Raw genomic sequence first — 27,591 nt, 5'->3', positions numbered from 1 at the left:
GTTCCTCTGAGTCATTGCCATGACTCTACCGGCCCTGCAGCTCTGCCGAGCAGAGCTCGGCCTTTATCGGTACACAAACCCTCGGGGAATCAAAAAGATTCACCCATCTTGCAACCTACCGAGTGGGATGAGACAGTGACTTTTAAGGGTCCCTTCCCACCCAAACCATTCTGTGATTCTACTTAGCTGAAGCAGACAACTAGAATTAGAAATGCTGCATGCAAGCTAAAGAATTCAAGATCATTTCCTCCAGTTTATGAGCACTATTGCCAAAGCATGTACGCAGCACAGCAAAAGTAGAGGCTTTGCCACAAACCCAAAAAAAGTTGTTCTTCATGAGGCTCTGAACTTCTCTCCAAATGGGCTTACCATAGCTACACAGCTACCTCTACTTACAGGCAGAGTGGCAAACTTGTGGCTCTGCACAACGGGGGCGGGGGGGACCACCTAATTGACCTGCCTGCACAATACTGGAGTTCACTCCTTGATATTGAAGGGTAACATTGGGTTGGAAAAGTAGCATCCCTTTGAACTTTGTAAGCAAGCAAGGAAACACTCATTACAGGTTAGATTCCTAATAAAAGTTTTACTTCATTTTCATGCTACATTATGTGGAACAGTTTTGTTTTTAAAATGTTTCCAGTCACAGTGGAAATTTATCACTTTCCAAGCTTAAATCAAATTCATACGAACTCAAACTCCCATGAAGTCACCTTATGCCTAGAATTATGTTTGGCTCTACAGTTCCTCACAGGTACTGGCAGAAGGACTCCAAAATAAGACAGTAGGAGCCTGTGAAATGTCAACTCTGTTATTGAGGCTGGTCACAGTAACAGTGCTGCAAGTGCTACTGCATCTGAAAAATGTGCTGTTTATTTCAGTAAGCCTTTCGTTATTCAGAATAGCACTGCAATGTACAGCACTGCTTTAATAAACATTCCGTCACTGCTTCCATCGTAAATTCCTTCCACCCCCCGCCTTTCCACACATTTAGTATTAATGTTTACGCTGAACAGAATTTTTGATTCAGAATGAAGAAAAGTGGTTTCATCTGTGATTTTTTATTACCTTTTATTACTGGAAAATGTTCTGTTTCCTTTAAACTGAAACTGCACGGTTTGTCTATGGTTATAAAGTAATATTTTTTGCTAGCTGTTAACAGAGTAAGAAATGTAACTTAAAACTGCTAGATAAAGCTAATTACACGCTAGCACGTAGATGTATCTAAACAAAACAAGGGAAGATGAAGTTTTATTCCCAATGTTATGATCGAGGTGACTTTTGGAATACCCTTCATAAGCCTCTAAAAAACCCACATAACTACTCTCTTTAACGTCTCTGTAATTATTAGTTTAGATTTAGGAGCCCAGGTACACAAGTAATTCCAGAGAATGCAAGGATAAATGTTATACAGCAGTAACTTTACTTTTCATCTGCAGATGCACTTAAAATGGCAATAAAACATCAAGAGATTTCCTTTTGAAGTGCATAGATGAAATGCATCCCTTTAGATAATGTTACAAGAGTGACTGCACTATTAAAAGCATTTGGGTCCCATATGATCTTCACTTTCTATTAATCCCTTAGGACTGGGAAGGCATTTCAATTTATACACTGAACAGAAAACCAAGAAATACCTCACTACTCCTACAGCAACACTTCTACATCACCTGTCTTTAAGCTAACTTGAAATGTCATCTCTGATATAACTAAACCAGTAGTACATTAATTCAGATGGTCTTTTGTCAAAACTTATCTTTGCTTCCACCTGTAAACCACTGCTGCAACCCTCTTATAATGACATTATCAGATTCTCGGGACGGTTATGCTTTGAAAGAACTGCTAGGCCCCTCAACTACCTCTGGCTCCCAATTTACTCCAACACCCTTCTTTCCTCCTTACCAACAAGTAGCTTCCCAGAAGTAACTCACACTTCATTTCCATACTCATGCCTCAAGCATTTTCTCCAGGTGTGCATCCATAACCAGCTAATAGTTTGTAACCAGTGACAGGAAGCCTGGCTCCACCTCCTTCTGCCCTCCGCAGCACAGCCCTAGCTCCTCCTTTCCTCTAGCGCTTACTGGGCTTATTGCAAAGCTGATTTAACTCCTAGTGAAAATGTACACCTTGTTTTGGGCTCATGGTTTGTTCTTCTACAAAGACAGTAATTTGAATAGTCTCCAATTTCCTCTGAAGGTACTGAGATCAGGAAGTGCACCAGCCTGTGTAAGGTGAGCAGTGGAAGAACACTGCGAAGATCAAAACCTTGCTTTTTCAAAGGTAGTGGGATGCTAGCATGTTGTCTCATGGAACTGCAGCCTCCAGCTCAAACATTGTTTACTTCTACACTTGGACAAAACCCACTTGTTTCTATGCTTTGGTTTTGACTTCCTTAAAGGTAAGCAGGCGGTCTGCCCTGCCTTCTTACTGTGATTGAAAACAGAATGATTTCTCCAATAGTGAAGCTGTTAAAGACATCCCACTTGAAATAAGGATTAGTTTCTTTGTTCTGGCACATAGGGACCATTGGTCCCCAGACTAGTTTGTGAAAGTCAAGGACCTATCTGGGTAATACAAATATGCTCTGTAGAGCATTTTGCGCATGCCTTGGGAATCTCGGTGCCCTCATATGCTCTGCTGCTCCCATTACCAATTGTTTGGTTGTCCTCATTAACCACAAACTGTGGGCACTTCATACCCCCTACTTCACCCCCTCCAAACTCTGCTCCCCTGCGGCAGAGTCTCTGCATTCTACTGTCCTCCCTACGACCTTGCCCATCTCTGTTTTTCAGTGCATCAGCTATTCCAGTGCAAAGGAGTGATACAAGCTTGGAACACATCAACTGCTACCTTCCACGAGCAATTCTTCCAAAGATCACTGACAAAGATGAAAGTTTAGTTTGCTACCTCTTCCAAAAGCAGAGATTGTGTTATCTCTTCTCTCTGCATTTTTTCCCTTCTGATTTTTAGATCCGTTTCTCAGTACTGCTTACAGCATTTCCTGACCTTTTGGAATTAAACAGATGCAGCATTTAAATACTTATTTTCAATCCCAGAAATGCCATCTAGTTGAGCATAAGATCCTGCAAGCTTAGCCCCTTGGCCTTTTAAATGCTGCTTTGTTTTAGCTCCTTCCCTCTCTTCGTGTATTCATTGACTCACTCAAGGCTTAAATATGTCCTCAACTCCATTCAAAAAGTGAGGTTAGTATCAGCATTCAGCACCTCTAAAACTACTTTTAAGCCTGACAAGTAGCAGAAAGCAGTAGTCTACAGTTCACAAGTATTTTACAAATGCACAGGAAAATCTTACCAGGAACAATCTCTCCTAACAGCTAGGCTCAAATTTTAGGAAAGAGTTAGAAGACTTTACATCATATAACTGCTCATCTGAAAACTAGTCTGATGCCAAGACTACAGAACAACTAGCCTTATGTAACCCATTTTAATATTGCAGCTGGATAGGAAATGGGAACATTCCAGTCCGGTCAGCAGGTTCACTACAGACCTTGTTGATTAACAAAGGGAAACTAGGTATGTTAAGGTATAGTTTCTGCAAGATTTCAGGGAAGGACAAAGGAAAATTTCAGGAGCCTGGAAATTTACTGGTTATCTCTTTAGGTACGCTACAGGACTCTGCCCTTGGAATGCTATTTGCTCAATTACAGTAACTGCTACCATTTCTCTTCAGCAGTTCACCCTGTAGCCCATCTGCAATGGCATCTGGCCATTTTTCATCCTCCGATGACTAATGCAAGTCACTGTTCTCCATACTCTCCCCTGCCCTCTACAGACACATACAATGACTCCCCCCTCACCAATGCAACTAGTCTTTCTGCATGTTAGTGCTGGATTTGAGAGGACAGGCTTATACACATAGAATTCAAGTTCTTTGTTATTTCTTCAACAAGTAAGAGAGAACTATTCTTATTTAACAAGTCAACCCAACTGTGAAGTAAAAGGATTTGCTGTAATCAACTCTCAGACTGTAATGTGATATGTACTGTTCAGTCCCATATGTAGCTCAGTAGGTTGACTGTAAAGGCTGTTTGGAAGACTGCTGTGCCCATTTTTCAAATCCAAAACTATAGTAAGATACCAAAGAACAGAAAACTCCAATCACTAAAGAATTCTTAAGTTCTAAATTATCCACTTCTTTCATCCTGCCATTGCCTTGTCCAAATATTTTATGAATTGTCATTTACAATAGAAAAAGTACAAAAGGGCAGTGTGCTCAGTAGCAGTTACATAGTCCTGAACTTGCTCACAGAAGGCAATAATTGGGACAGGAAGTTTAAGGAGGATTACCCGCTGCTTCCCCCCAGCTTGCTATGTTGACTGTTTCGCCATGCAGATGGTATTTGGTAATAAAGCATAAAGGCAAAGACTGCCAGAGACTACTTCCAGTCCCCCCCGAAGCATCTCCACCTTTGCCAGGCTAATAATGAACACTCGCCAGGAAACAGTGACATAAATGGCTACAGCATCCCTGCTTTGAATTAACCATGTATCACAGGGGACAGGGGGATGGACAGTGCTTGAAACACTGAAAAGTAAGTAAATGTTTGCCTGGAATTACACAGGATTGACAGGTTTGAACCAGGTAATTCAGGAGGTTTCTTTCCTGCCCACAGAAGCAAAGCAGTTGAAGGGGTATCTGGCAAAGTCCTGAAATTAAGAGAGATGCACATTAAGGGATATCATAAGTGGTATTATTTGACACAGCCTTCTCCCCAGCACTCTTTTGCTTCTGCTTTGGCTATATTTAGTAAATAGAAGCTTATATGAAGGACTCCCAGAAAAAAGGCCCTTTAACAGAGCTAGTATTTTCAGTTAGAAGCAATGGGGCTGGGGAACACGGAAAATTATTCCAGGCACCAGACAAGGAGAGCCAAGAGTTATAAAAATATTACTTACTATACATTAGGGTTGTCCCAGCAACACAAAACCAACCATACATTATGAAGAGTGGAAGAAAAAAGCAGCACTAAAATTTTTCAATGACAGTCTTTCTTCCATAGCACTGCTTCAATTTCAGCTGACATTACTTCCATTGCAATGGACTATAGTTGATAGATCATATCCTCAGATAACAGAGGATACCACATCACTGCTTCCTTTCTTTTGGAGGCATATTGTTTCATGCAGATCAGGACTTTACATCTGCAATGATCTTTTTCTATATTTCAATAGGAAGGGGGCTTCAACTCAACCAAAATAAAGACTTCTTTAAATTGCTTTCCCTTTCACTCCTGTCTCCTCACAGCACAGGAACTAGAGGACATCTTCTCCTGGCCCTTGAACTGCAGAGGTATCTGCTATGCACCAGGGCTTATTGCTGGATTTACAGAGCTGCATGTATTCTCATGTGAAGTGCAGGTATTCCTTGGCATTCTTGACCCAACCTGGCAGGGCTTGGCTACGCAGCACTTTCCAGGCTTCTTGATAATTTAATGCAGCTTCCTTGTAGTCCCAGTAGGTTTCTAGAGTCTTCATCCTGACAGAAAATGCACAACAATGAAAACATTCCTATTATCCTACTGGATGTAAAGTCACAAAACAAAAAAAACAATCAAACATCTAAGAACATGATGATGTCTTATGAGCTCTTTCATGCTACTAAGTGAAATCCTCTTGTGCTTCTAGGGAGAATTGGAGAGGCCCAGGCCCTGAAACTAGTGTATCTAGACATTGTCAGCAGTCTTACAAAAGGAAGCAAAACAACTCCTCTACCACGCTTCATACACACACACTCTCCAGCAATAGAAGTGTCAGTGTTTGACTGTGTGATAAAAGGTTACAGAAAACTTCCATAATAGCAAAAAATGTCAAAGCAAAGCAGAATAGGTGGCTAGAGATGGGTGCTTTGAATTGGGTGGAAGTAGCCTTGTTTTGCTAGAAGAATGGATACAATTGCTGGCTGGAAGGGAAGGGCAGAAGAATGAACAGGACAGTTGTCCTTTTCCAACACAAAATAATGGGGAAGAGTGAGACTAAGGAGAAAATATTTTTTTATCTTCTCCCCAGAGCAAAAGAGACTCGGCAGTTTTGGTGCTCTGTTCCCCCTCCTTATGTAGCACCTCCCCCTACAACCTCAGCAGAACCCTTGGTCACTCAGCAGAGTGCATTATACCACTGATTTTCAAAATAGGGAAATTCAGGTCTAGAGTATCTGAACACAAGTGCCTGTAAGACAATTTCATCAAGACTTTTTTCCTTTCCGTGCATTCCTTTCCCAGCCTCTTTTGTCTCCCTTTGCCAAACGGTCTGTCAGCCACATGTGGCATGTAATGTTTATACATTCGACCCAATATGAAGGGAAGATCATAGGCAACATGACCTTCATCAAGAAAGAGCCAAACTACTCCAGGAACCCTAATCTAAAAAGTCTGAGAACCACTGCACTAACTTCCAGAACAGGCTTTCATGCTCAAAGGCAATATTGATTACCACACCCACCCCCCCCCCCCAAAAAAACCCCAAACCCAATAACCCCCAAAAAAGGTAACAGCAGACCATCAGAAGCTGTATTTCAGACATTCAGCATTCTGCTATAAATGCATTTCTAGAACACTGTGACATGCATAGCAAGCCATGAGATATCATCTGTCCTGCAGACCTTAGGTTCAGAAAGTGCAAGAGTAGAGAACCTGTCTATGCCATTGCTGAACATGGGAGATGTATACTCTCTTACAAACCTGCCTGCACTCTTGTCACAGCTAATCCATTTTGCTTGCTTTACTTCCTTCACATTAATCAAACTCTGTGAAACTAATCTCCAAGCTGCTCTGGAAAGTTCCATGGAAGGGCTCACTGCAACTGTCCTCCACCTGCCCGGTGGAACAGTCACAAAACCCCATTATCAATGGTGCATCATGGTTTAGGAGCATCACTGAACAGGCAAAAGACCAGCAACGGTCTGCATAAGCAGCATTCAGGAAACAGCACAAGTACAAGAAGGGCCAAGGTCAACCCTCCACAACCAGCTCCAAATCCCTAGGATAGGCAAGCTGTTCCTCTCCCAGGTACTCCAACATGTACCTCAGACACAATACAAACCACCTGCACCTTCTCCTCCACCTCAAAACCATTCTCTGGGGAGCATGCTTACACTCAAGGATAATGACCAAATCATTCTTTGGGAAGAAACTCTTTTATGCTATCGTGCTTCTTGCACTTAAAAGTACATCTGACATATTTGTTTAAGACTTTGACCCTGCCCTTCTTCACTATAAATGCATCTAATGACTTATATTTGTCCTTTGTCATAGAATAGCTAATATCAGATGCTGTTTACATCTTCAAAACACAGCTACTTGTACTTATGAGGTCACATTTAGGATGGTCAAAGATAAAAAAAGAATTACACAATACAGATTTTTGGACTGGCTCAATCTTGTTAAAGGTGAAACAGCTGTTTTCCTCGCATTTCCTACAACTACCAAGGCAAGCTGTTCAGCAAATCTGAAAGGACCACAGAATGAGATTCCCTTGATGGAGCAGAAAGGATGGGAGGCTAGAGACCAAAAAATGCACTAGAAGAGGCAGGGCAGGAACTTAGGGGCAAAGTGGGAAAAGGAAACTGGTGACAGCATAGCAGTACAGCTAACCAGTTGTGGGAGGAGATAACAAGATACATTTGAATGGGAAGAAGATATAAAACTGGGTAACAGTTAAATACACAGGAGTTTAGAGGAAACAATTTGTGGGATTTCTTATCTGAAGTCCACTCAAATTCAGACTATGAGGAGGAAAGGAAGAAAAAGAAAGAAAACACATCAGAATATTGTGTAGAAAGGGAAAGGGAAGAAGAAGGAAACAGCAATACAAAGACATTTTTTATTTTGCTTTTTAAGTGAAGACTAGGAAAAACAAAGACTTCAAAAGGAAAGCAACCAAACAAGCTGACTGGTGAGCTAGCACCTCTACTGTATAAATAGAGTTTGTGCAGCCTAAAAATGATGCCACGTCTGTGAATCAGCTGGACTTTGTCAGAAGCCCAGACAGAAAAATGGTAGAGGACAAAAAAGTCAAAGGAAATTACAAAGCCACTGGAGTCTAGACAAGCCCTGAGGTGAAGTGACTTTATGTAAGCAGCACATGATCAGCACAATGAGTCACCTATCCAACAACGCACCAGCTAACGCTCTATTCTGAGGAAATTATGATGGCTGAACAAGTGAGGACAAACTCCCACCCAAAAGAGGCTAATAATTTTATATTTAAAACTGAATTAAGGAGAAAGTGTATGTCTACTTATAGAATCAGTTGAAACCATTTCAGCAATAGCATGGCTCATGTTGACATCAGAACTTTAAAATAGTTATGAGACACTTCTACAGACACAGAAGGTAACCGCAATCTTTTAATTCACAAAACTCAAAAGGAAGCAAGATCTCATAATTAAAGATCCAGGGTGTGCTTACTTTGGCTAAGTTCATCTCATCTGATGTCTTGGTACCATGAAAGGCAGAAATGGCCTATCTCCCCTGTTTCCAGCCACACATACCTGCTACTTCCTTTGCACAGGTTTTATTATCTGTTTTAGCTTTCTATGAGCTAATTCAGCTCATTAGTCCAATAGAAAACAGAGAAGACAAGGAAATGGTTTTCTGCCACGTTAGCTAGTTGAACTGGCTCACCATGAGGTTGGAGAAGTGCTACTGATATAAAGGGAGAAAACAGGAATCTACAGCCAGTAGCAGCAGAGACTGCTGCAAGACCATCCCCATCAGCAGCTACAAGCAGTTAAATTAGCTCAACAGCTGGTATAATTGCATCCCAGAGCTGGTGAAATCATACCTGGAAGTAAGTCTAAAATAAAATAAACCTTCCAAGGCAACGGATTTGGAACCTTCTACATCTCTTAGACTCTCTAAGCCAAAGTGAGAGATAAGTTTCTGTACATATGAAACTATGCCCTGCTCCATGGTAGCTGGAATACCACCAAATACGTAATGCACATAATGCAATGCCAGACCAGATGATTACTGCAAGAAACTCCAGTCTGATACACCAACCTTGTTTCTAAGAATGTAAAAGAAGCCTCCAGGTACAGCTTCCTCAAACATAAACCTCTTCCCGTTCTTTCCAGAAAGTCTCCATCTACATAACATATGCATTGCAGAAAGAGCCCTACACACTATCTCACCTTACTAGCTCTTACTCCATCATACACTTAGATGAAAAAAGATTTTAGCCTAGACTTTTCTAAGGAAAAAAAAAAATTGCCCTTTTTTTTTTTTTTACTAAAACTCTTCCTTCTTGTAAAACAAAGAAATGGCATTTGATAGAATTACTAAACACCAACCAGGTATCAATAACCTGATGACAATTATGGGATGGGGGGTTTGAACACCACCATGGGTACAGTGCTGCAGGCAGCTGATCTAACAGCTCACATTTTCAAAAGAAAAGATACTACTTGCTCCTCTCATCTCCCTCTCCACTCCTTCTTCCCCAGCTGTCCACTGCCACTTTCAGACAAGACCACTTTAACTCAGAAAAAAAAACCCCAAACGTAGAGTTTTCTGCCAAGACAGCAAGTTGAAGAGGCTCACAGAGGTGTCCAACAGTCACCAGATCTAGTCCAAGAGAAGGACAAGGCTCCACTGATCAGGAACAGAGTTTACCCCTTTGGAAAGTAGTAAGCCTTCAGAAGAGATCAGCTGCCCCAAAGTCTTCCCTTAACTCCAAACAAACCACCTGCAATTTCTTCTGTCATTAATACATGAGGTGCAATAGCTATTTCTCCAAGGTGATTAAAAAGACCAAAAAGAGAGTCTTCCTAACCCATCAAGAACATGCCATACTTTTCAAGTATCAAATTTTAACAAATAACTAATCTAAGGTGAGATTCATGAGCAGATTCTGGTATCATCACAGTATTCTTGAGTTTCATTCAGATAAATTCACTTCTAAATATAACAAAAATGTCTTTACCGGAGAGTGTCTGGTAGATCCTCTTGTGAAATACTTGTCACCAGCTTTTGGAATGTATGGAAGAATTCCACTTTACAGATCTTGGATCTGATTAAAAAAAAAAAAAAATCAGAAATTCTGATGGAAAAAAGAAATCAGAAATGCACTTCCCCTTACAGCTCACAGCAGTACATCCCAGATGAATGTTTTTTATAAAAAAAGATTATGTTCACTTCTCAAAGAATGGAAAAAGTTCTCCACAACTTAACTTCTCCTACCCCATCCAACCTGCCTACCTGCCTTTTGCCTTCATTTTAAATGTTACATTGACAAAGAGCTGCATTGCTCTCATTGTCCCAGCCAGCGCTCTGTCAGTTTGCAGAGAGAACATTTTAATATCCCCACATTGTTATCTGTGTGAGACTGCACCATCATCAGCTCACAACTACAGCAAGGTTGAGACAGAAGGACTAGTCCCAGAAGTGACCAAACAAGCACAGAAGGACTCCAAAGCCTTGTTCAAACTGACAAACTTTGTATTATTCAGAACAAATAAAAGAACCAGCAGAAATATCTGGAACAATGCCGTCCTTTTCACAATGGTGATGAGGACACATTCAGCAACAGCTGCAGGGCAGTTAAAAATGAAGAGGCTCATCAAAAAATAAAGTGAGTCAAAGTTTGAAAGGTCTTTTAAAGATACCATGTGCATCTCTGTCAGCTTTAAGCCCTTCTCTTCCCCCAAAGAGAAGGCAACCAGAAGAGCTGTTTATAAAGCATGGTTTGTTTTTGAAAACCCCAGCTATTTTCTCTATTTAATTAAATTAATTCTCTCTATACGCTTGTGTTCACGATGACTGATTCAGTTCTCCAACATGTGCAAGCTGATTCTCCAGAAGCATTGAAAAAACCCACCAATCAAAAAAACTTTCCTGTTTTGCTAGTATGTTCTTTAAGAACCCCAAAACTGGCATGCAAAGATGCTCTAAAATTTCAACCTCATGTTAATCTGTCAAAGGTTCACATTGTAATTTTTAGTGTTTTAGTTAATTAAGCATTAACAAAAGCACATACCAGACATCTACCTGCAAATTCCTTTTAGTCAGTCAACTTTACCTTCCTTGGTATTTAATGTTATCTAGCATATTGAGGGGGAACAAAAACCCCAAACAGTCACCCTGAGATTCCTTGAGGGAAAAAAACAGGACAGAAATACAAGTCTTGTTTATTATTAAACACACCCCTCCCGATAAGACTATAAACTCCTTATTTTCATTATAGAAGTTCCTTTTGTGACCATTTCTCACGAAAGTGTAAGCAGTTTACTTATTCTTTGACATTGTTTTTAATCCTGATTTCCTAAGGAAACAAGACCTTTGCAATCACTCAGTCTTGTAGGCCCTCTCTAATAACTTTTGAATGTTTTAGTGAATTTCAAGCACATGTAAAAAAGAGAGGAGGATCTCTCAACAATAATTAAGTTCCTACAGTTTTGTGCAAACTGGCAGCTAGCAGATGGCTCTAAAGTTTTAGTGTTGATACACAAATGCTACATAATAAATTTAAGCCTACTGAGAAAAAGGGGCGGGTTTGTTTGTTTGATCTTTCACACGTCTTCTGGAATTTATTACACACCACATATTGAAAACTAATATTCTACAGTGCACATAAAGCCTGTCTCAAAAGACACACTAAGTCACCCAGGTCACCTGTGCTAACAATATCCCAGACACCGATAGTGGTCACAAACCACAAAGTTCCTGGTCCTCTTCTTTCCACGGAAAATACGGAAATACTAGGATATACCAGGATAAACCTTCAGTCAAGTCAGGCCTAACTTCGAGAAGCTCAGAATGTGCAACTCGCAGGCATGTGAATCAATACTCCACAAGAATTGTCTAAGCTCTACTTATCACTTTATTCACTACTGTCAGGATTATCTTCTTTCTCCCAGAAAGCCTGGGGAAAATGAACAATATGACCATTGATAAATTGGTAGTATAAGCAGCCAACAACCAAAACATGTCCCCAACCCTCAAGCTGAACTTCCACAGACCAATGATTATTTTGGTCACCTCACCTAAACTGAGGGAAGTGTAGAGAGATGGAGAAATTTGTCTGCAGATATTTACAAGTAATTCCTCTCAACCACAAGAAAAATACGTAACTTTTTCTTTAAACATAAATAGTTGATAGAAGATTATGATGTTTCTTAAAGAGCACAGTGTCAAGACAACAATTGGAAAGATGACATGTTTTGTGTCAGGAATCTGCTGCAAGCATTTCATAACCTTTCCAAACTTTAAGGCAGAAAGTCACATTTGAGAGCAACACTTTTAACAATCATACATCCAGGTCAGGTGGCCTGACTCTTACAGAAAAAGGAATCTGTAAAAAGAGGATCTGCAACACATGCATTTCCTTCACAGTCATCAACCCAAAAGATACAAAGCAAAAATTCTGCTAACTTCACCAATAAATAAGCTGTCTTTTAATAAAAATTGATCATAGTCCCCCACCACCATTATCTACAATGCTCTCTTTAATCAACAGTGACAAAGAAGAAATAAAATAAACTTGTTAACCCTCATTCAACTTTTGTCATTCCAACTCCCCCTCTCTCCCTTTTCCCCCCACTCCCTACCTTTCCTCTTTTTCCCCACTCCCTAGATTTCTTTCTGCTCTGACAATGCACTGCACTACACATCACATGAGCTGACAGACGCATGTATGCTACCAAATAAGATACGCATCCAGATATCACAACATTCTCACACCTGCTCTGACGGCTCCCAATCCCCTTCTTCGTTGTTCCCTGCCGGAAGCCATTTGAGGTGACATCCAGAGGTTGCTCAGGGACTGCACTCCAACTGATAGCTGTAGAAGAACGGATTATGAACAAGGGAGATGCTTTAATCACAAAAGCAGAACTGAACAGTTCCTTTCATTCTATGTGTTCGCATGATACAATGCTGCTTCCCAAAATAATTCAAACTAGAAAGAGGACCATGGTTCTCTAGGGCCAGGATTCCAGTACCTAAAATAACAGGTTTCTGTTTATAATTCTGTTTATAAAAAATAATAATAAATATACACACACACACAGAGCTTTCAGCTTAATCAGGTCCTTCAAGAATCCATGCCTCTAAGTATTTGGTCTCCAGCTTTGTAATTCTCACATTTTTAGGGGGATTCTACTTTCTTTTGTGCATCCTGTCTGGACAAAGTATGAAGAAATTTCCAAGTCAGACAGTTTATTTTCATATCAGGCTGTGAAATACTCCCCCAAGCTACTTGCACCAGTCACTCTATGTTTTCCTTATTAATTTATTGTGTACTATTACTTTATTGTGTATTGTATACTCTAAATAGTTCACTCTATGTTTGATAACTGACATACATCAAATATCTGTAGACTTTACTTGAACAATGTTATTAGCTAGTAGTCAAATAAAAATAATTTGTTGGAAGAGATAGCAAGTGCCAACAACCTTATCCTTTACCCCCATTCTGGTAATCTTATTACCATCTTAGACTGTAAACTTCTTAATGCTGAAACTCTGCATGCCATACCTTATAGATTTATAACTAACTAGCAAAGCATTAGTAGCATGTTAACAGAAACAAAACTGATTGACATGCCCAATATGTCCCTCCGTAGCCTAACAACAGTTCCTTTAACTTCTACTGCCTTGAGACAATTTTTGTTCCCTAAGTTCTCCCACTTCTCTGTGTTCCTAACAGGCAAAACAGGTGCACATGCATTAACTCTAAAGACAATTTTCACAGCTTCTCTCCTTCCCGATACCATCTTGCTGTTCAAGATGCTCAAAAACTACACATTATAAAGCATATTATGGAGACTGGTTATGTTAACCACACTTGTATCATGATTCAACTATACGCTGCTATTGCCGTACTCTGCTAAGTGTAAATTGCACTTGCATTGTGATTTAGGTACAATGCTGTATCACTCTACTAAATTAAAATCCTGTGTAATGCCAAATAACATTAAATACATACAACTGGTATTAAACATTAAACCCTCCACATGTGGAGTATCTAAAACCACCTGGTCAGAGGATATCAGATTCTGACAAGCAGATAAAAATTTACTTAAAAATTAAAACATTTTCTATTCTTTCATTTCTTCATAGTTATCACAAACTTCAAAATATTAACTGGAACACATTTTTCTTTTTAAAAATACCAGCTGAAATGTTGCTATCAAGCATATTTGAATACTCAGTGTAACAGCCCTGAATTTAGAGTTTATTCTGATTTTCACCCCTTCAAGAAAAAAAATCAACCTGGCACAATTCATATATGCAAAATTGTGATAAAGCATCATTCATCTTTACTTAGCAGAATGACCTGAGTAACTGTACAGAAAGGCAGGCATACACAGGAATTTAGTCACAGTTGGCTTCAGATCTTTTTTGCTAAGTGAATTGGCACCATTTTTCAATGATGGATTTTGTTTCCTATCTCACAGAATCAAAATATTTTCCTTCCTGGCACCTGTAAATAACTCAAATTTAATGAATCTGAATTAAGGAACCCTTCATTTCCATTCTATTTTATCATCAGCTCTATTGTAATAGAATAACTTCCAGCTCCAGTTAAGCCAGAAAAGTATACAACAGCAGAAGGTAGGCATGTCCAAGTTTAAAGAAACTGCTTAACCATATGCATACAGTGGCAGTTCCATTAGTTTTTTTTTTCCCCAAATGAGACCATGTTGCTAAATCACAACGTGACTTGCATATTCATTCATCACCATGACAAAAAAATGCAATGTCCAAAACCTCTATCAATTAAACCTTCACACTATACTACTTTGTATTCTTTCTACGTTCACAGATTTCTGGAGCAATTACAAGCATAACTCAGCATGGCAAGTCTTCTGTTTGTTACCAGGGAGAAGGAAAACTAACTGAAACAATAAGTCTTTTGATATTTTTGTTTTCTTATTGCCCTCAGAACTTTTGCTTTCGCTGGTTATTTTCTGTCTTTGTTTAGATTATAAATTCTTAATGGCATCAACCAAGTGTTTATTCAGTTTGAAAACTCCCTACAGGGAACTAGAGGCTGAGCTGAATATTATTAATTATTAACAATTAAGTCCTGGCCTGAAATTAATTTCTTGCAATAAGTCACACTTTGCCTCTAGCACTGGCAATGAATGATGCTCCATTTTAGGAAACCACCAAAGCCACCTGATTTCTATTTGGACTTCTGCACACAGTTATGCAACCAGCCCAAGTTAACTCACCTGCACTACAAGGAACAAGTTTTGTTTTTCTGTTAGTTTGAACTTCCTGAATTGCCTGACGGCTATGTTCAAATCGAAGATCCGATTGCAGCAGCTTAACCTCCTGAGTGAGAAAACCATCTGGTAAAAATGAGATGTGCTGACACCTAAAGTAGACACGGAAAAATGCAAGTGATTTTAAGTCTGGTCTTCCCAAACAAGCCAATTTTGTGCAATTTCCCTTCATAATCTAAAACATGTTACTTTTACATTAAAACTGAATTGAACATGAGTTGTAGAAGAGAGATGAGGTTTGGGGGCATTTTTCCCTTCAAAAAAGTATTTGTTAAAAAAACCAAAGCCACATAGTTTATTAAGACCTTGTCCACCCTAGAAAAACTATGATGAATTGATTTTTAAAAATGTCTAGCTAAAAGCTAGTATAATCGATGGAGATAAAGTATGCAGGATAAAAACTGCAATATACTTCTGCAATCACAATGAAAAATAATAACCATAAAGTATTTACATAGTCAACCATATTACATTAACAACTTTTACAAACCTAAAGGTTCATAATCAAAGACTAGAAAGATACGAAATATACTTACAGTTCCATGTATACTCTCATCTTTGTTGTCTCACCTTAAACTACTGTTACACACTGAATGGGATTAGGATCATATGAGGAGGAAAAAACGGCATGTGCTTAATCATCATAATATTTACATAGAGCAGGAATGAATTAAGACTGAGGTTCATACTGTCACATCTAATAGTCTGAAAAAGCGCCTGACTTTGCAACCTAAGACTAACAAGGCTGGGCAAAGTCTTGTCCCATGTGTTACAGAGCAAGGAAAGGATTATCCAGTACGCTCCACTGGATAGGTAGCTAGAGTTTCCCCTATCAATATACTATGTCTTCTTTTATAGCTATCCTAGAAGGATGCAAGGCTATGGAGAAAAGGAGTTACTAAACCAAGTCAAACCTCTCAGATGAACTGGTCTAGTAACCGCCTCTTAAAGGGAGTGGTTCAGCTCACCAGTTTCTTTCTTGCTCTCCTTTCCTTCCACTCCGCCCAGTTGCATTTACTCTCCTCTAATGCTTGCAGATTCCTTTGTTGCACCGATTCAACCTCCTAAGCATGAAAAATACCCACTTCCTATCCTTTTGTTGCTGGGATAGTTTTCTTCAGCTCAAGGATCCAAGAAGCAAGAAAGCCAGTGCACAGCAGATGAATTTCCTCATTTAGCAGCAGTGCACTTCACCTCCCACATAAATTTCCCTGAGGTGACAGGCTGTGTTATCAGAGTTCTACCACTTACAGTAGGGAGAAAAATTAAATCTTGGATGTAATTCAGATCAAAGAAGCAGACAAATTTTTACCACCATGGAAATGCACATAAGCTTTGCCTTTCCAGTCTAACACAACTCTTAGTCTTTCCCCAGCTGACCGCTACAAGCTGTCACATGTGAGGCGTCCTAAACCACTTCAGTAAATCACATGACAATTGAGGTGGGAAGGGACCTCTGGAGGTCGTCTGGTCCAGCCCCTCCGTGCTCAAGCAGGGCCAGCTACAGCCAGCTGCCCAGGACCGTGTCTTTCGAGTGTCTCTGAGGTGGGAGACTCCACAACCTCTCTGGACAACCCGTGCCAGCGCTCCGTCACTGCACAGTAAGAAAGTGTTTCCCGATGCTCAGAGGGAAGCCCCTGTGTTTCCGTTTGTGCCCATCGCCTCTTGTCCCGTCACTGGGCACCACTGAAAACAGCCTGGCTCCATTTGCTTTGCACCCTCCCTTCAGGTATTTATACACATTGGTAAGATGTCCCCGGGCCTTCTCTTCTCTAGGCTGAACAGTCCCAGCTCTCCCAGCCTCTCCTCACAGGAGAGAGGCTCCGGTCCCTTAAACATCTTTGAGGCCCTTTGCTGGACTCTCTCCAGTCTGTCCATGTCTCTCTTGTACTGAGGGGCCCAGAACTGGGCACGGCACTCCAGGTGTGGCCTCACCAGTGCCAGTAGAGGTGAAGGATCACCGCCCTGGACTGGGTGGCAATGCTTTGCCTAATGCAGCCCAGGATATCATTAGCCTTCTTTGCTGCCAGGGCACACTGCTGGCTCAGGTTCATGGGGTCTAGCAGGACCCCCCGGTCCTTTTCTGCGAAGCTGCTTTCCAGCTGGGCAGCCCCCAGCATATATCGGTGCATGGGGCTGCTCCTCCAACAAGGTGCAGGACTTTGCACTTCCCCTTGTTGAACTCCATGAGGTTCCTACCTTTCTCCAGCCTGTCGAGGTCCCTCTGGATAGCAGCACAGTCCCCTGGCGTATCAGCCACTCCTCCCAGTTTTGAGCCATCAGCAAACGTGCTGGGGGTACGCTCTGCGCCATCATCCAGATCATTAATGAAGACGTTAAACAGGACTGGACCTAGTATTGACCCCTGGGGTACACGGCTAGGTACACCCCCAACTACACTTTGGCCAATGATCACCACCCCTGGGCTCAGCCATTCAGCTAGTTTTCAATTCACCTCACTGTCTGCCCGTCCAGCCCATACTTTAGCAGATCCTCTATGAGGATCTTCCAAGAGGCAGTGCCAAAAGCCTTACTGCAGTCTAGGCAGACAATATTCACTGCTCTCCCCTCATCTACCAGGCCAGTCACTTCATCACAGAAGTTCTTCAAGTTGGTCAAGCACGACTTCAGCATGGGTTCACCCAGGGCACTACTTCCTGCGATTTTCTGGCCTTTCTTGTGCCTGGAAATGGCTTCCAGGATTAGCGGCTCCACCTCCTTCCCAGGGATCGAGGTGTGAGGCTGACCAGCCTGTAGTTCCCTGGCTCCTCCTTCTTGCCCTTCTTGAAGAATGGAGTGACATTTGCTTTCCTCCAGTCTTTGGGAACTTCTCCCAGCCGCCACGATCGATCAAAGATTAACGGGAGTGGCCTCGCAATGACATCCGCCAGCTCCCTCCAGTCTCCTGGGTGCACTCCATCAGGGCCCAGGGATTTAGGCACGTCTAGTGCTCTTAAGTATTCCCTGACCTGATCCTCTTCCACCAAGGGTACGTTCTCCTTGCTCCAGACTTTCCCCCTGGTCTCTAGGACCTGGGATTCCTGAAGGCTGGTCTTGCTAGTAAAAACTGAGGCAGAGAAAGCATTCAGTACCTCAGCCTTTTCCACATCCTGTGTAACCACGTCCCCCATTTCATTCAGCAGCGAGCCCACATTTTCCCTAGCCTTCCTTTTGTCACCTATGTACTTAGAGAAGCCCTTCTGGTCTTTGACATCCCTTGCCAGATTCAATTCCAGCTGGGCTTTACGTTTCCCAACCTCATCCCTGCATACAGAGACACCGTCTCTATATTCCTCCTAGCTTACCTGCCCTTGCTTCCACCCACCATATGCTTCCTTTTCACGTTGGAGTTTGGCCAGGAGCTCCTTGTTCATCCACGCAGGCCTCCTGACATTTTTGCCTGACTTCCTATTTGTCAGGATGGGCCGTTCTTGAGCTTGGAGGGGTGATCCTTGAATATTAACCAGTTTTTAAGGGCCCCTCTTGCCTCCAGGGCCTTATCCCATATGACTCTTCCAAGCATATCTTGGAAAAGGCAAAGTCCACTCTCCTGAAGCCCATGGCTGTGAGCTTGCTTTTTACTCTCCTCCCTCCCCTCAGAATCCTGAACTCCCACCATCTCATGGTCACTGCAACTAAGGCCTCCCTCGACCTTCACATCCCCAAGTAGCCTCATACTCATTGCTGGCGAGTATGAGGTCCAGCAGAGTACCTCTCCTCGTTGGCTCCTCTATCTGCCATTTCAATCATTCCTAAAGGTGGATCAGGTTCACAAACTCCACTTCTTTACATATTGCAGAGCAGCAGGAGGAGAAACAAGCATGCCAAAGCCAGAGTCGCAGAGCCACAAACCTCATCCCTTACAGAAGCTGGAGGCCCAGAGTCTCATGGTAGAATCCTGAAGCGCATCCCCCAGAATGCATGAAGACTCCAAAAGGTGAGCTTGCACTGCACATCCGAATCAGCGTGAATGTAAGCGGTGGAACAGACCAGTGAGAGATGTTAGCTTGCACGCAAGCGTGAAGCGTCCCAGAAGCACAAAGTTTTGCTCAAAAAGCAACAAACTGACAATGAACACTAACAGAAACAAGCGTTGACATGAAATCATGACTTTCCAATCTGGTTGCCAAACAGTACTCATCTTTCGAAACCTGAATGTACTCCACCACTCCATAGCAATTTCTGCATTAGGTCTAGAACTCAGTTTCCATGGGCTGCACAGCACGCCTGAAGGCACATGACACAGTCAAAACTTCAGAACAGCTGTTTTCAAAAACCTCTACTGAGAACGGACTGACAATACGATTTTGAACTTTTACGTGGGGTGGACTGGTATGCATACGCAATAACCCAAATATTAACCTCCAGGAAAATCTTAAGTTTGGGTCCAGGCTTAGGAAGACAGCAAAAAGTAAACTGTTTTTACTACAATTCCCTTCAAAGCAAGTTTAAAATACTGCATCTTTTACTTGCTGGAAAGTAAGTCTGAAAGCAGGGTGTGAAATCAGCAAAAACTTCAGAAGAACTAAGAAGGTCATTTAAGGCTAAGTTATAAAAAGGTTTGTAAGGACAACCAGAAGGACATCCTTTCCACAGTGCAAAATTCTACCTACGCACTCATTTGGAGTCATTTCAGTCGGATTGCCTTTAGGATGGATGGATCTGGGGGCTTTTAAATTTAATTTTAGGAATGGTCCTGCAAGAAATAAAAACTGCTTTTGCTCACCAGCACAATTCCCTAAAAGGGAACTTACAGATATTCAGAATGACTGCGGAGTATGGATAACTGAATAAATTAAAACTTTTCTTGCCCCTGGTTGAGGAAATACATTCAGGAAGAAGGCAAGAAAAGTCCAACTTCACTACGCTAAAAAACTTCACTACACTCAGTTTGTGTTCTTCCGGCTGCTTTTTCTGCTGGAAGGCTTCTAGAAAAAACTCAGGTGGGTAACAGCTTCTCACTGCTCCATGAAGGCACAACCAGAGGGATCCTGAATCTGACAGAAATTCTCCTGTGAATCTTCAAGTCTGATCCATCAGCAGTAGTCAACATTTCTCCAGACTACACAGGGCTCCCTTCTGAAAATGTGAATTTGCAGAAATTCACGTTTTCGGCAAATGACTTTGGTGCAGAGTCCTGATATTTGCGTGACACATGTTGTCTTCCATAACTCATTGTCTCCATACACACTATCTGATCTCCAAAGGAGAGCACTTACCTTTCAATAATTGCTCTCCGCATAGCATCTTGGCTATATGGACACTTCCCCACTATAATTGCCGACAGATACAATGGATGCTGCAGGAAATGCATCAGAAGAGCTCCCTGACACCCTAACACATTCCAGCGAGCCAGTTTATCACTGCAGGACATAGAGCGTGTTCTGTCCCCACGACCTGGCTTCACTCGTAATAATCCCGCACGGTGATACTCTAGCCCAGGTATTCGGGCATCGCCCAGCTCTCCAGGTACGCATTTTGCTCCAGTTCTATAAACATCTACTACCTTCTGTCTCCCTAAGCCTGTCTCCTTATTAGCTGTTTGCATCTCTGCAGAACATTCACAGCTCTTTGGATTTGTGTCGTCTTCTTGTTTCACAGATACTTGCTGAACGGCCAGGTCTTCAGCGATCATGGAAAAATAACCATCATTGCCGGTTTTCATTCTCTTGATTGCAGGATTACTTGCCATTTTCTCCAATTTCCTTTTATCTTCTGGACCCAAATGATCACGGTTACGTCTACACTCTGCTGATTTGCCACCAGCTGTATCATCTCCAGTCACCGGCTTAGAAAGCTGGTTCTCGGGTTCACTCATCGGAATAATAGAAGCATCTCCACCTAGAACAAAAGTAGTAACATCAAAATTGGCCAAAACCGCATCTCTCATGACTGGAACACATCACGCCAGTAACATTACGGCTGCTACTGGCTTTCACAGATTTGCACTCAGGAAAATTTAACTACGAGAACACACTTCTTCAAAACAACATTGCCCTGGGCAATGATGAATCAGACTTGGCTGAAATTTGAGCCAATATGTGTTTAATTTCAAGGTCTGCATTCTACCTAAGAAATAATCAAAAAAGCAAAATTTAAAACAAAATTATAAAGCAAAAAGTCTCAAAGGCATTTGACAGACTACAAACAGTGCTGAAGACTCACAGGAAAACTAGTCTGATCTAACTAAACAATACAAACCTCAAAAGAATAATTAAAGAACAACCTATGAAATAAGGATGGAAATTTTAATCTGTATCACCAAAACAAGCTCAGGACAAAATTTCTGAAACTCAGTTCAAAGCAAACAAGGCCTGACAGGCATGTGAGAGAAAAAGGGAGTCAGGAAATTATTCTTGCTATTAAATCTGAAGATGTAGATTCTATTCTCATATTGCATTAAGGAAGAAAACCATCATAGCATATTCCAGCAACACTATCAAAAGCATGAAAACGTACGAGCAACTAATTCACTATGTGAAGTACTGATGAGGCGTGTTTTGAGAGTGCTTGAACTTCTTTGTTCTGGTAACAGACCAGCAGTTGAAGAACACACTGGTAAGAGTGCGGTAACATCGACACATCCGATAAGCTGGTAGACCAAGAGGTCACCTTCCTACATTTTGCCAACAGATCCTCATCCTTGCGGTGCTGGTTTTTTAAAACACACAAAGAGCGTTTGTGACAAAACAAAAAGTTGCATTCCATTCCATAAGAAGTTTTGGGTTGGGGTGGTGGTTCGTGGGTGGGACTTTTTGGGGAGTTTGGGGTTCTATTTTTCCCCCTGTTTTGTTTTGGTGTTTTGTTTGGTTTTGGGTTTGTTTGTTGGTTTGGTTTTGTCTTTGTTTGTTGGTTTTTGTTTGTTCCCTCCCCCCCCCCCTTTTCCTTTCTTTTTTTTTTTTTTTTTTTTTTTTTTAAATAGGAACTGTGGTAAATGTCAATGTTTTTTATTAAACTTTGAATCCAAGGTGACAATGTTTAAAGCAAAGCAACCTCTGACAAGTATCTTAGCTTCTGGAAAAGAAAATAGTAGCCATTACTGTTTAAAGATAAAGTGAAGCATTCCACTATATAATGAACAGTGTATTGGATTTACGGAGTTCTCATGAATCATATCCAGCGAGATAAATAAAATGCCAAATGTATCTGTGGACGACCAGTCAAGTACAGCTTAGGGCACATACTGATAACATGAGTTACTGCCTCACTCTCACTCCAGACCAAAAGAGAGACCAAAGAAAGGCAAGGGACAGAAAAGATTCTATGAGTGGGAGCCATGAAATTGGTTCACTCCAGCATACTCACATGGGGTATGACTGGAGAAGAAAACAAATATGATATTTGGTTTGAGTATCCATTTCCCAGTTTCAGTTCCCGGAATAAAGATACTGCATTGCTGATGGGAAGCTGCCAGCCACATCTGATGGAGAAGATACCTGGTAGGCAGAAAGTTTTCATGAAACATTTACTTCATTTTTGATGCATGGGAAAGCAACAAAAATTAGATGACCGCTAGTGCCTGTTCTTTCCTGATAAAGTCTATGAGGAACCAGTCAGTTATGCTTCTACAGATAGATGGGATCCAGCATACTCCGTAAACGCAAACACATCATTGGAACCATAACAACAGACCTCAACGGGTTGGATTCGGTGGGGTTAACTACCTCCTCAAATCACGTATCTAAGGTCCCCTCCTCCCACTCTGCATTTGTACCAGCACTGCAATCATCCGATTCTCTGAGAGCCAGTTTAATGGCATCAAACCACAAGAAATGTACTCACTTCTGTAGCATTACTATTCTCCTGGCTCAGTTCCTTGAACCAGCCTACCCCACGCAAACAAGAGGACTGGTATGTGGGAAACAGCAAAAAGGCTACCCTTGACAGCTAGTCACCAGACCAGCATTGACATCGCATGAAATCAGATCCTACTTGCTCGTACAGAAGCTCTGCAAGAATGAGGAAGAAACAAGCTGCTGTGAAAGGGCCTTAACACCACCTAGAAGCGTAAAAATTAGGTTAAACTGCTAACAAAGGGAAAAAAAAAGTGTTGCCTACACAGAAGTAATACTGTCTCTTTCATTACATTCTCATCCCTGAAGCTGCAGAGTCTGGCTATTTCAGCTGTCGGTCAAAACCATTTGCATCACAACAACCAACCTCAAGTGGCACTGGGTAACAGCACCTCAAGTGGCACTGGGTAACAGCACGGGAACTTCATGCCTCACCTCTGAAAGCTCCTCTTGGCCACAATTTCAGCATGACTGTCGTTCAGAATGTCTCCTAAAGCAACAGCCAAACGAGAACAATACGCATCATTACTGAAAAGGAGACGAACAAAGCCAACAGAATTTGACAGATAACAGTTCTCCAGACTTGTTAGCATTTGAAGGTTTAACATTGGTATTAGGTTATTCCAAGATATTTAAACTTCCCACCACTACAAAAGGAGGTCAACAGCCTACACAAATGAAGGATAAAAGTCTTCACTCCGCGCAAGTCAGAGACTTGTTTAAATACCACATTTTAACTCTTCTGACATCTGAAATCGCTTGAGTTGAATAAACACCGGCTTCCTTCAAAACCTTCCTGATGCTCGTTCTTAATAGTAAATCTTGATATTCTCAGATTAAGCATAACATCCAGAAAATGTCAAGTCTTTGTTAAGCTTTTGGTTGCAGTTTCTTGTTGCGCTACGTCCGACAACTTAAGTTACTTTTCTTGTAAGTAATTCTGATATTTACCAGGTTTACACATGTCATCTTCCAATTTCCTGCAGTGTCTGCCTATTGCGGTATCTAAAGGAATACGATCTGCAGATTGGCTTTTATTTCAGGAATAAAAGGCCAGGTGACAGAAGTCCTCTTTAACAGTTCTCAAAGTTTAGAGTTTCAAAGTTCTCTAGCAGATAACGATTAACGTGACCTACCAAACAAGTTAATTTAAAAGTAAACAAACGTTCTCATAAGAGGAAGATATTTTCGAAACTTAAGATCACTGAAGTCAAACAACAGAGAGAGGAACTAGCTTTACTTTTTTTCTAGGCAAATTTCTACTGTGACTCTTAATACCTAGACTGTAAGTGGTACGACAGTTTAATCACAATTTTCCCGAATCAATCAGAAAAATGGCTGTACTAATACTCTTCTAAGATGGCTAAGCCACAAGAAACATCCACAAAAACCTAAGATACAGAATTTAGTTTCTTCTCTTTTGCTCCACTAATTCATTTCAGTATGAAGGACGTTACACAGCACATGAAACAGCCTAAAACTCACGCATGCAAAACCGTTTCTCCTCTCTGCCCCTGCTCCTCCTCTGAAGTCTAAAGAGGGTAGAAAGCCCTGTACCTACTTATTCACAAGCACCTTGTTGTAGTAGTCGTCACTTTAGCATTAGTATCAAGCCTTGTTGAAGCCTTAGGCCACAAGCTGTCAACTTTCACCCAGATCCACTGACCGTGCACTAAACTTTGAGTTGGCTACACAAAGGAAGGCCCCAAAACCGGTACAAACAAGAAGGATAAGGAGGCTTCGACCTTAGCAGAAGCTGCAACCTTAGAGACAAGAGAAGAATCGCCCCGCCTAGACACAACGAAGGGACCCAGTGAAGAACGGGAAGACCCCAGACCCTAATACTGCTATTGGTCCAAACTGTCTCCTGAGGGGAGGGGAATTTAAATTGTAAGGGTATCATTGCCCAGGGATTTCTTTGTTCTGGGTCCCTCTCCGGAGGCACCCAGCTCGAGCTGTTTTCACCGCGGTACCAATCAATAAATTCGCCTGGTGTACGTCGTATCGGAGACCCTGCTTTGGGAAACCTCGGGTCGAGCCAGAGGGGAGAGGAAGCGCCCGAGAGTGAGAGCGTGTGTGTGAGCGAGGAGTCGAAAAGGGGCACCCATCAGCTCAGTGGCGCTGCCCGCTGCGAAGGGACAATGGTCCTAGCAGTTCAAGTCTCGGGTGGTGAGTGTGCAACTCCCTGAATGGTGTGTGAGTGCTCGGGCAGCGGCTTCTCCTTCAACACACCTTTCCTCCTTAGTCACTTTTCAGCACCAATTACTACGGCTTCTCCCATCTCCTAGGAGAGGAGACAGATACATTCTGAATGAAAGAACGGACACACAGAGCAAGGAAATTCCTACAATAAATGGTCAGAAATGGTAGCTGTGGGAAGTCGTGCATCTACCCCATACCTTTATTGTACAAACACTTAACAACTACCTAGCTGCAGCACACACGGCAAGGGAGAAAAAGCCTGTTAGTACCTTGCTGGTGTCACCCCCTACCCTAACTCAGCAGTGGTATCTTTTCATCAGACCACAATAAAACTAGACTGTAACAGGTGACTGAAGCACAATTATATTGCTTATGTTTTGTTTTGCTTTTAGCGATGAAGTCTTTGGGTATGCAGACTCAGGGCCTAAATTACACATTTCCACATGTAAAAGTTTCTTCACCTTGAAGGCAGCAAGTGCAGCAAACTTTCAGGGCAGCCATTCCGGCTGCGCCTAAGCCCCTCTGTCCTTGACAAGGTGAGGTCTGCCTTACACTTCTGCCTTCAATCCAGAAGCCTGAGCGCAATGCCTTGGACATTTTCATTGATTCTATGGCACCAGCAAGAAAGAAGGTAGCACAGGTAGTCTGTTCTTGGATTTTACACCATACTCACCGGTTTTTCTCATTTTATTTTGGCCAATACATTTTGTTCCAGTTCCCATAGCAACAACTTCCTTTGTTACTGAAAAAAGAAATAACGTTAACTGAACGAACCAGGGCCAGAAGCATTGCTCTCACACAGTCATTCTGGTAAGAACAGAATGTTCTCACACACAGAACATGGTGTAGAAGGGAAGGTACAGGGAGGCAGGCCATGCAACATTCCAGAAAGGAAACAGTTGTCAGCTAGAGAACTGAACATAGCAGGCAGAAGCACCCGTGCCAGGAAAAGCCTATGATCCCACAGCATGAGTGCTAACACAGGCCTGATACGCTCGGCCACACGCAGCGGACACTGGCATAGGATTCCTCCAACACCTGAGAGACATGCACGGGACACGATCTACATGATGACACAGAAGTGCCAGTAAGGGAGAAGAAGATGGTGGTGAACTAACACAAACGCACAACGTAATAAGCCAGTCTGTTAAAGGAGAGCGAACCGAGACCTTTCTAGGATTCTTTCAAATAGTAGCCAAACACATTTTTGCAAGGGTTTACGTTAGGAATTCAGGTCCCGCCTAGACTTTCGCCACCAACTGAACAGCCAAATGCAGGCTTTCACCTTCTTCGTTACAGTCTGGGAAGAACAGCGTTTCGCTATAACCATCTCTTTCCAGAAAGAAGCTGTAAAAGCTTTTACAATCACAAAGAGTAAAGAATTTGGGTGGAGATAGAAACGGGACAGGAAGGGGTGTATGGTTTTTTTTAAAAAGGTATCTTGTTAAAAAAAAAAAAAAGGCACCAAGGACTGCCACCTCCTCTCCCCCATCCCCCACCCCAATCCCCACAACTCCTTCTTACCCTGCGGATTCCCTGGACTAGCAAGAACCTCTCTCTGGGTTGCAGACTCCACTTTGACAACAGCTGCCAGTGAAGTCCATTCCCTATTTGGATCGGGTTTCCCCTGCTTAGGGAGTCTGGTCCTATAATGCAGGTAACATAGCTCAGCAATTTCATCAGCTGACCACATGGCTCCTGGTGCAAGTGCAGGGTCTAAACAGAATTGGATTCCATCACAACACTGATTAACAGCCCCCGCCTCTTCGAACCCCGCTGCCTCGTTCTGCACGACACCTTCCTGGACCAGATTCCAGCACCCAAGGCCTCCCTGCATCACCCCGTTCAGGATTATTTCTGCGAAACTGATCATACGACATAGAACACCTTTTTTCCAAATCGCCAGGAAGGAAAAAACAATGCTAGGACCCTTATAGTCCAGCAGCAGGTGAGACTGCCGGGTTCCCACGGTCCCCACTACGCAGCAACCAGCAGTGCTCATCGCACCACCGTCCCCCTGCGGTCCCTGCAGCACACCGGAAGTGCCTGCCGCCACCGCGCTCGTTCCGAGGCCTCCGGGCCTCCACCCTGCTCCAGCCACCGGGCAGCGCAGAGCTCCACAGCCGGGGCAGCCAGCGCCCCGAGGAAGCCGGCGCAGCGCTCAAGCGCACATCACGCCGCCCGCGCCGCAGACCCCTACCCTCCGGGTTAACGCTGCCGCCGCTCCTCGCCGGGCCGGGCCGGGCCGGGCGGCAGCGAAAGCCCCGGGGCCGCGCCGGGCCGCCCGCCTCAGCGACACCCAGCCCGCGCACGCGCAGCTGCTTCCCCCGCGCGCGGCAGCTCCTGC

General features: G+C 42.5%; 1 protein-coding gene across 3 annotated transcripts; it reads right to left on the bottom strand.

The window, feature by feature from the left end:
* Positions 1–4,694: 4,694 nt before the first annotated feature.
* Positions 4,695–27,570, bottom strand: ADAT1 (adenosine deaminase tRNA specific 1). Of its 3 annotated transcripts, none has more exons than XM_072873416.1 (10): positions 27,445–27,570; positions 26,769–26,960; positions 25,918–25,986; positions 23,478–23,532; positions 22,555–22,685; positions 20,469–21,090; positions 15,196–15,341; positions 12,698–12,797; positions 9,942–10,028; positions 4,695–5,496 (listed from the first exon to the last, which is right to left on the bottom strand). In XM_072873416.1, the coding sequence occupies exons 2-10, from the start codon at positions 26,935–26,937 to the stop codon at positions 5,364–5,366; spliced, it is 1,512 nt and encodes a 503-aa protein (XP_072729517.1). In that variant the 5' UTR covers positions 26,938–26,960; positions 27,445–27,570; the 3' UTR covers positions 4,695–5,363. The 3 variants fall into 3 exon arrangements, with proteins under 3 accessions (XP_072729517.1, XP_072729520.1, XP_072729518.1); XM_072873417.1 differs by having other exon boundaries at positions 5,357–5,496; positions 15,196–15,298; XM_072873419.1 differs by lacking the exons at positions 23,478–23,532; positions 25,918–25,986; positions 26,769–26,960; positions 27,445–27,570 and adding an exon at positions 23,032–23,174.
* Between the last annotated feature and the right edge of the window lie 21 nt (positions 27,571–27,591).

This window comes from Ciconia boyciana, chromosome 9 (assembly GCF_034638445.1).
Source record: "Ciconia boyciana chromosome 9, ASM3463844v1, whole genome shotgun sequence".
Lineage (NCBI taxonomy): Eukaryota > Metazoa > Chordata > Aves > Ciconiiformes > Ciconiidae > Ciconia > Ciconia boyciana.
This window is presented reverse-complemented; position numbering and strand designations above follow the sequence as displayed.

Excerpts from the sequence above, each read along its gene's own strand:
- ADAT1 (XM_072873416.1), bottom strand. The coding sequence starts at position 26,937 with ATGTGGTCAGCTGATGAAATTGCTGAGCTATGTTACCTGCATTATAGG. Across the intron at positions 23,533-25,917 it reads AAATAAAATGAGAAAAACCG|GAGACATTCTGAACGACAGT; the intron begins GTGAGTATGGTG and ends CTGTTGCTTTAG. Across the intron at positions 21,091-22,554 it reads CTTCTCCAGTCATACCCCAT|GTGGAGATGCTTCTATTATT; the intron begins GTGAGTATGCTG and ends CTTTTGTTCTAG.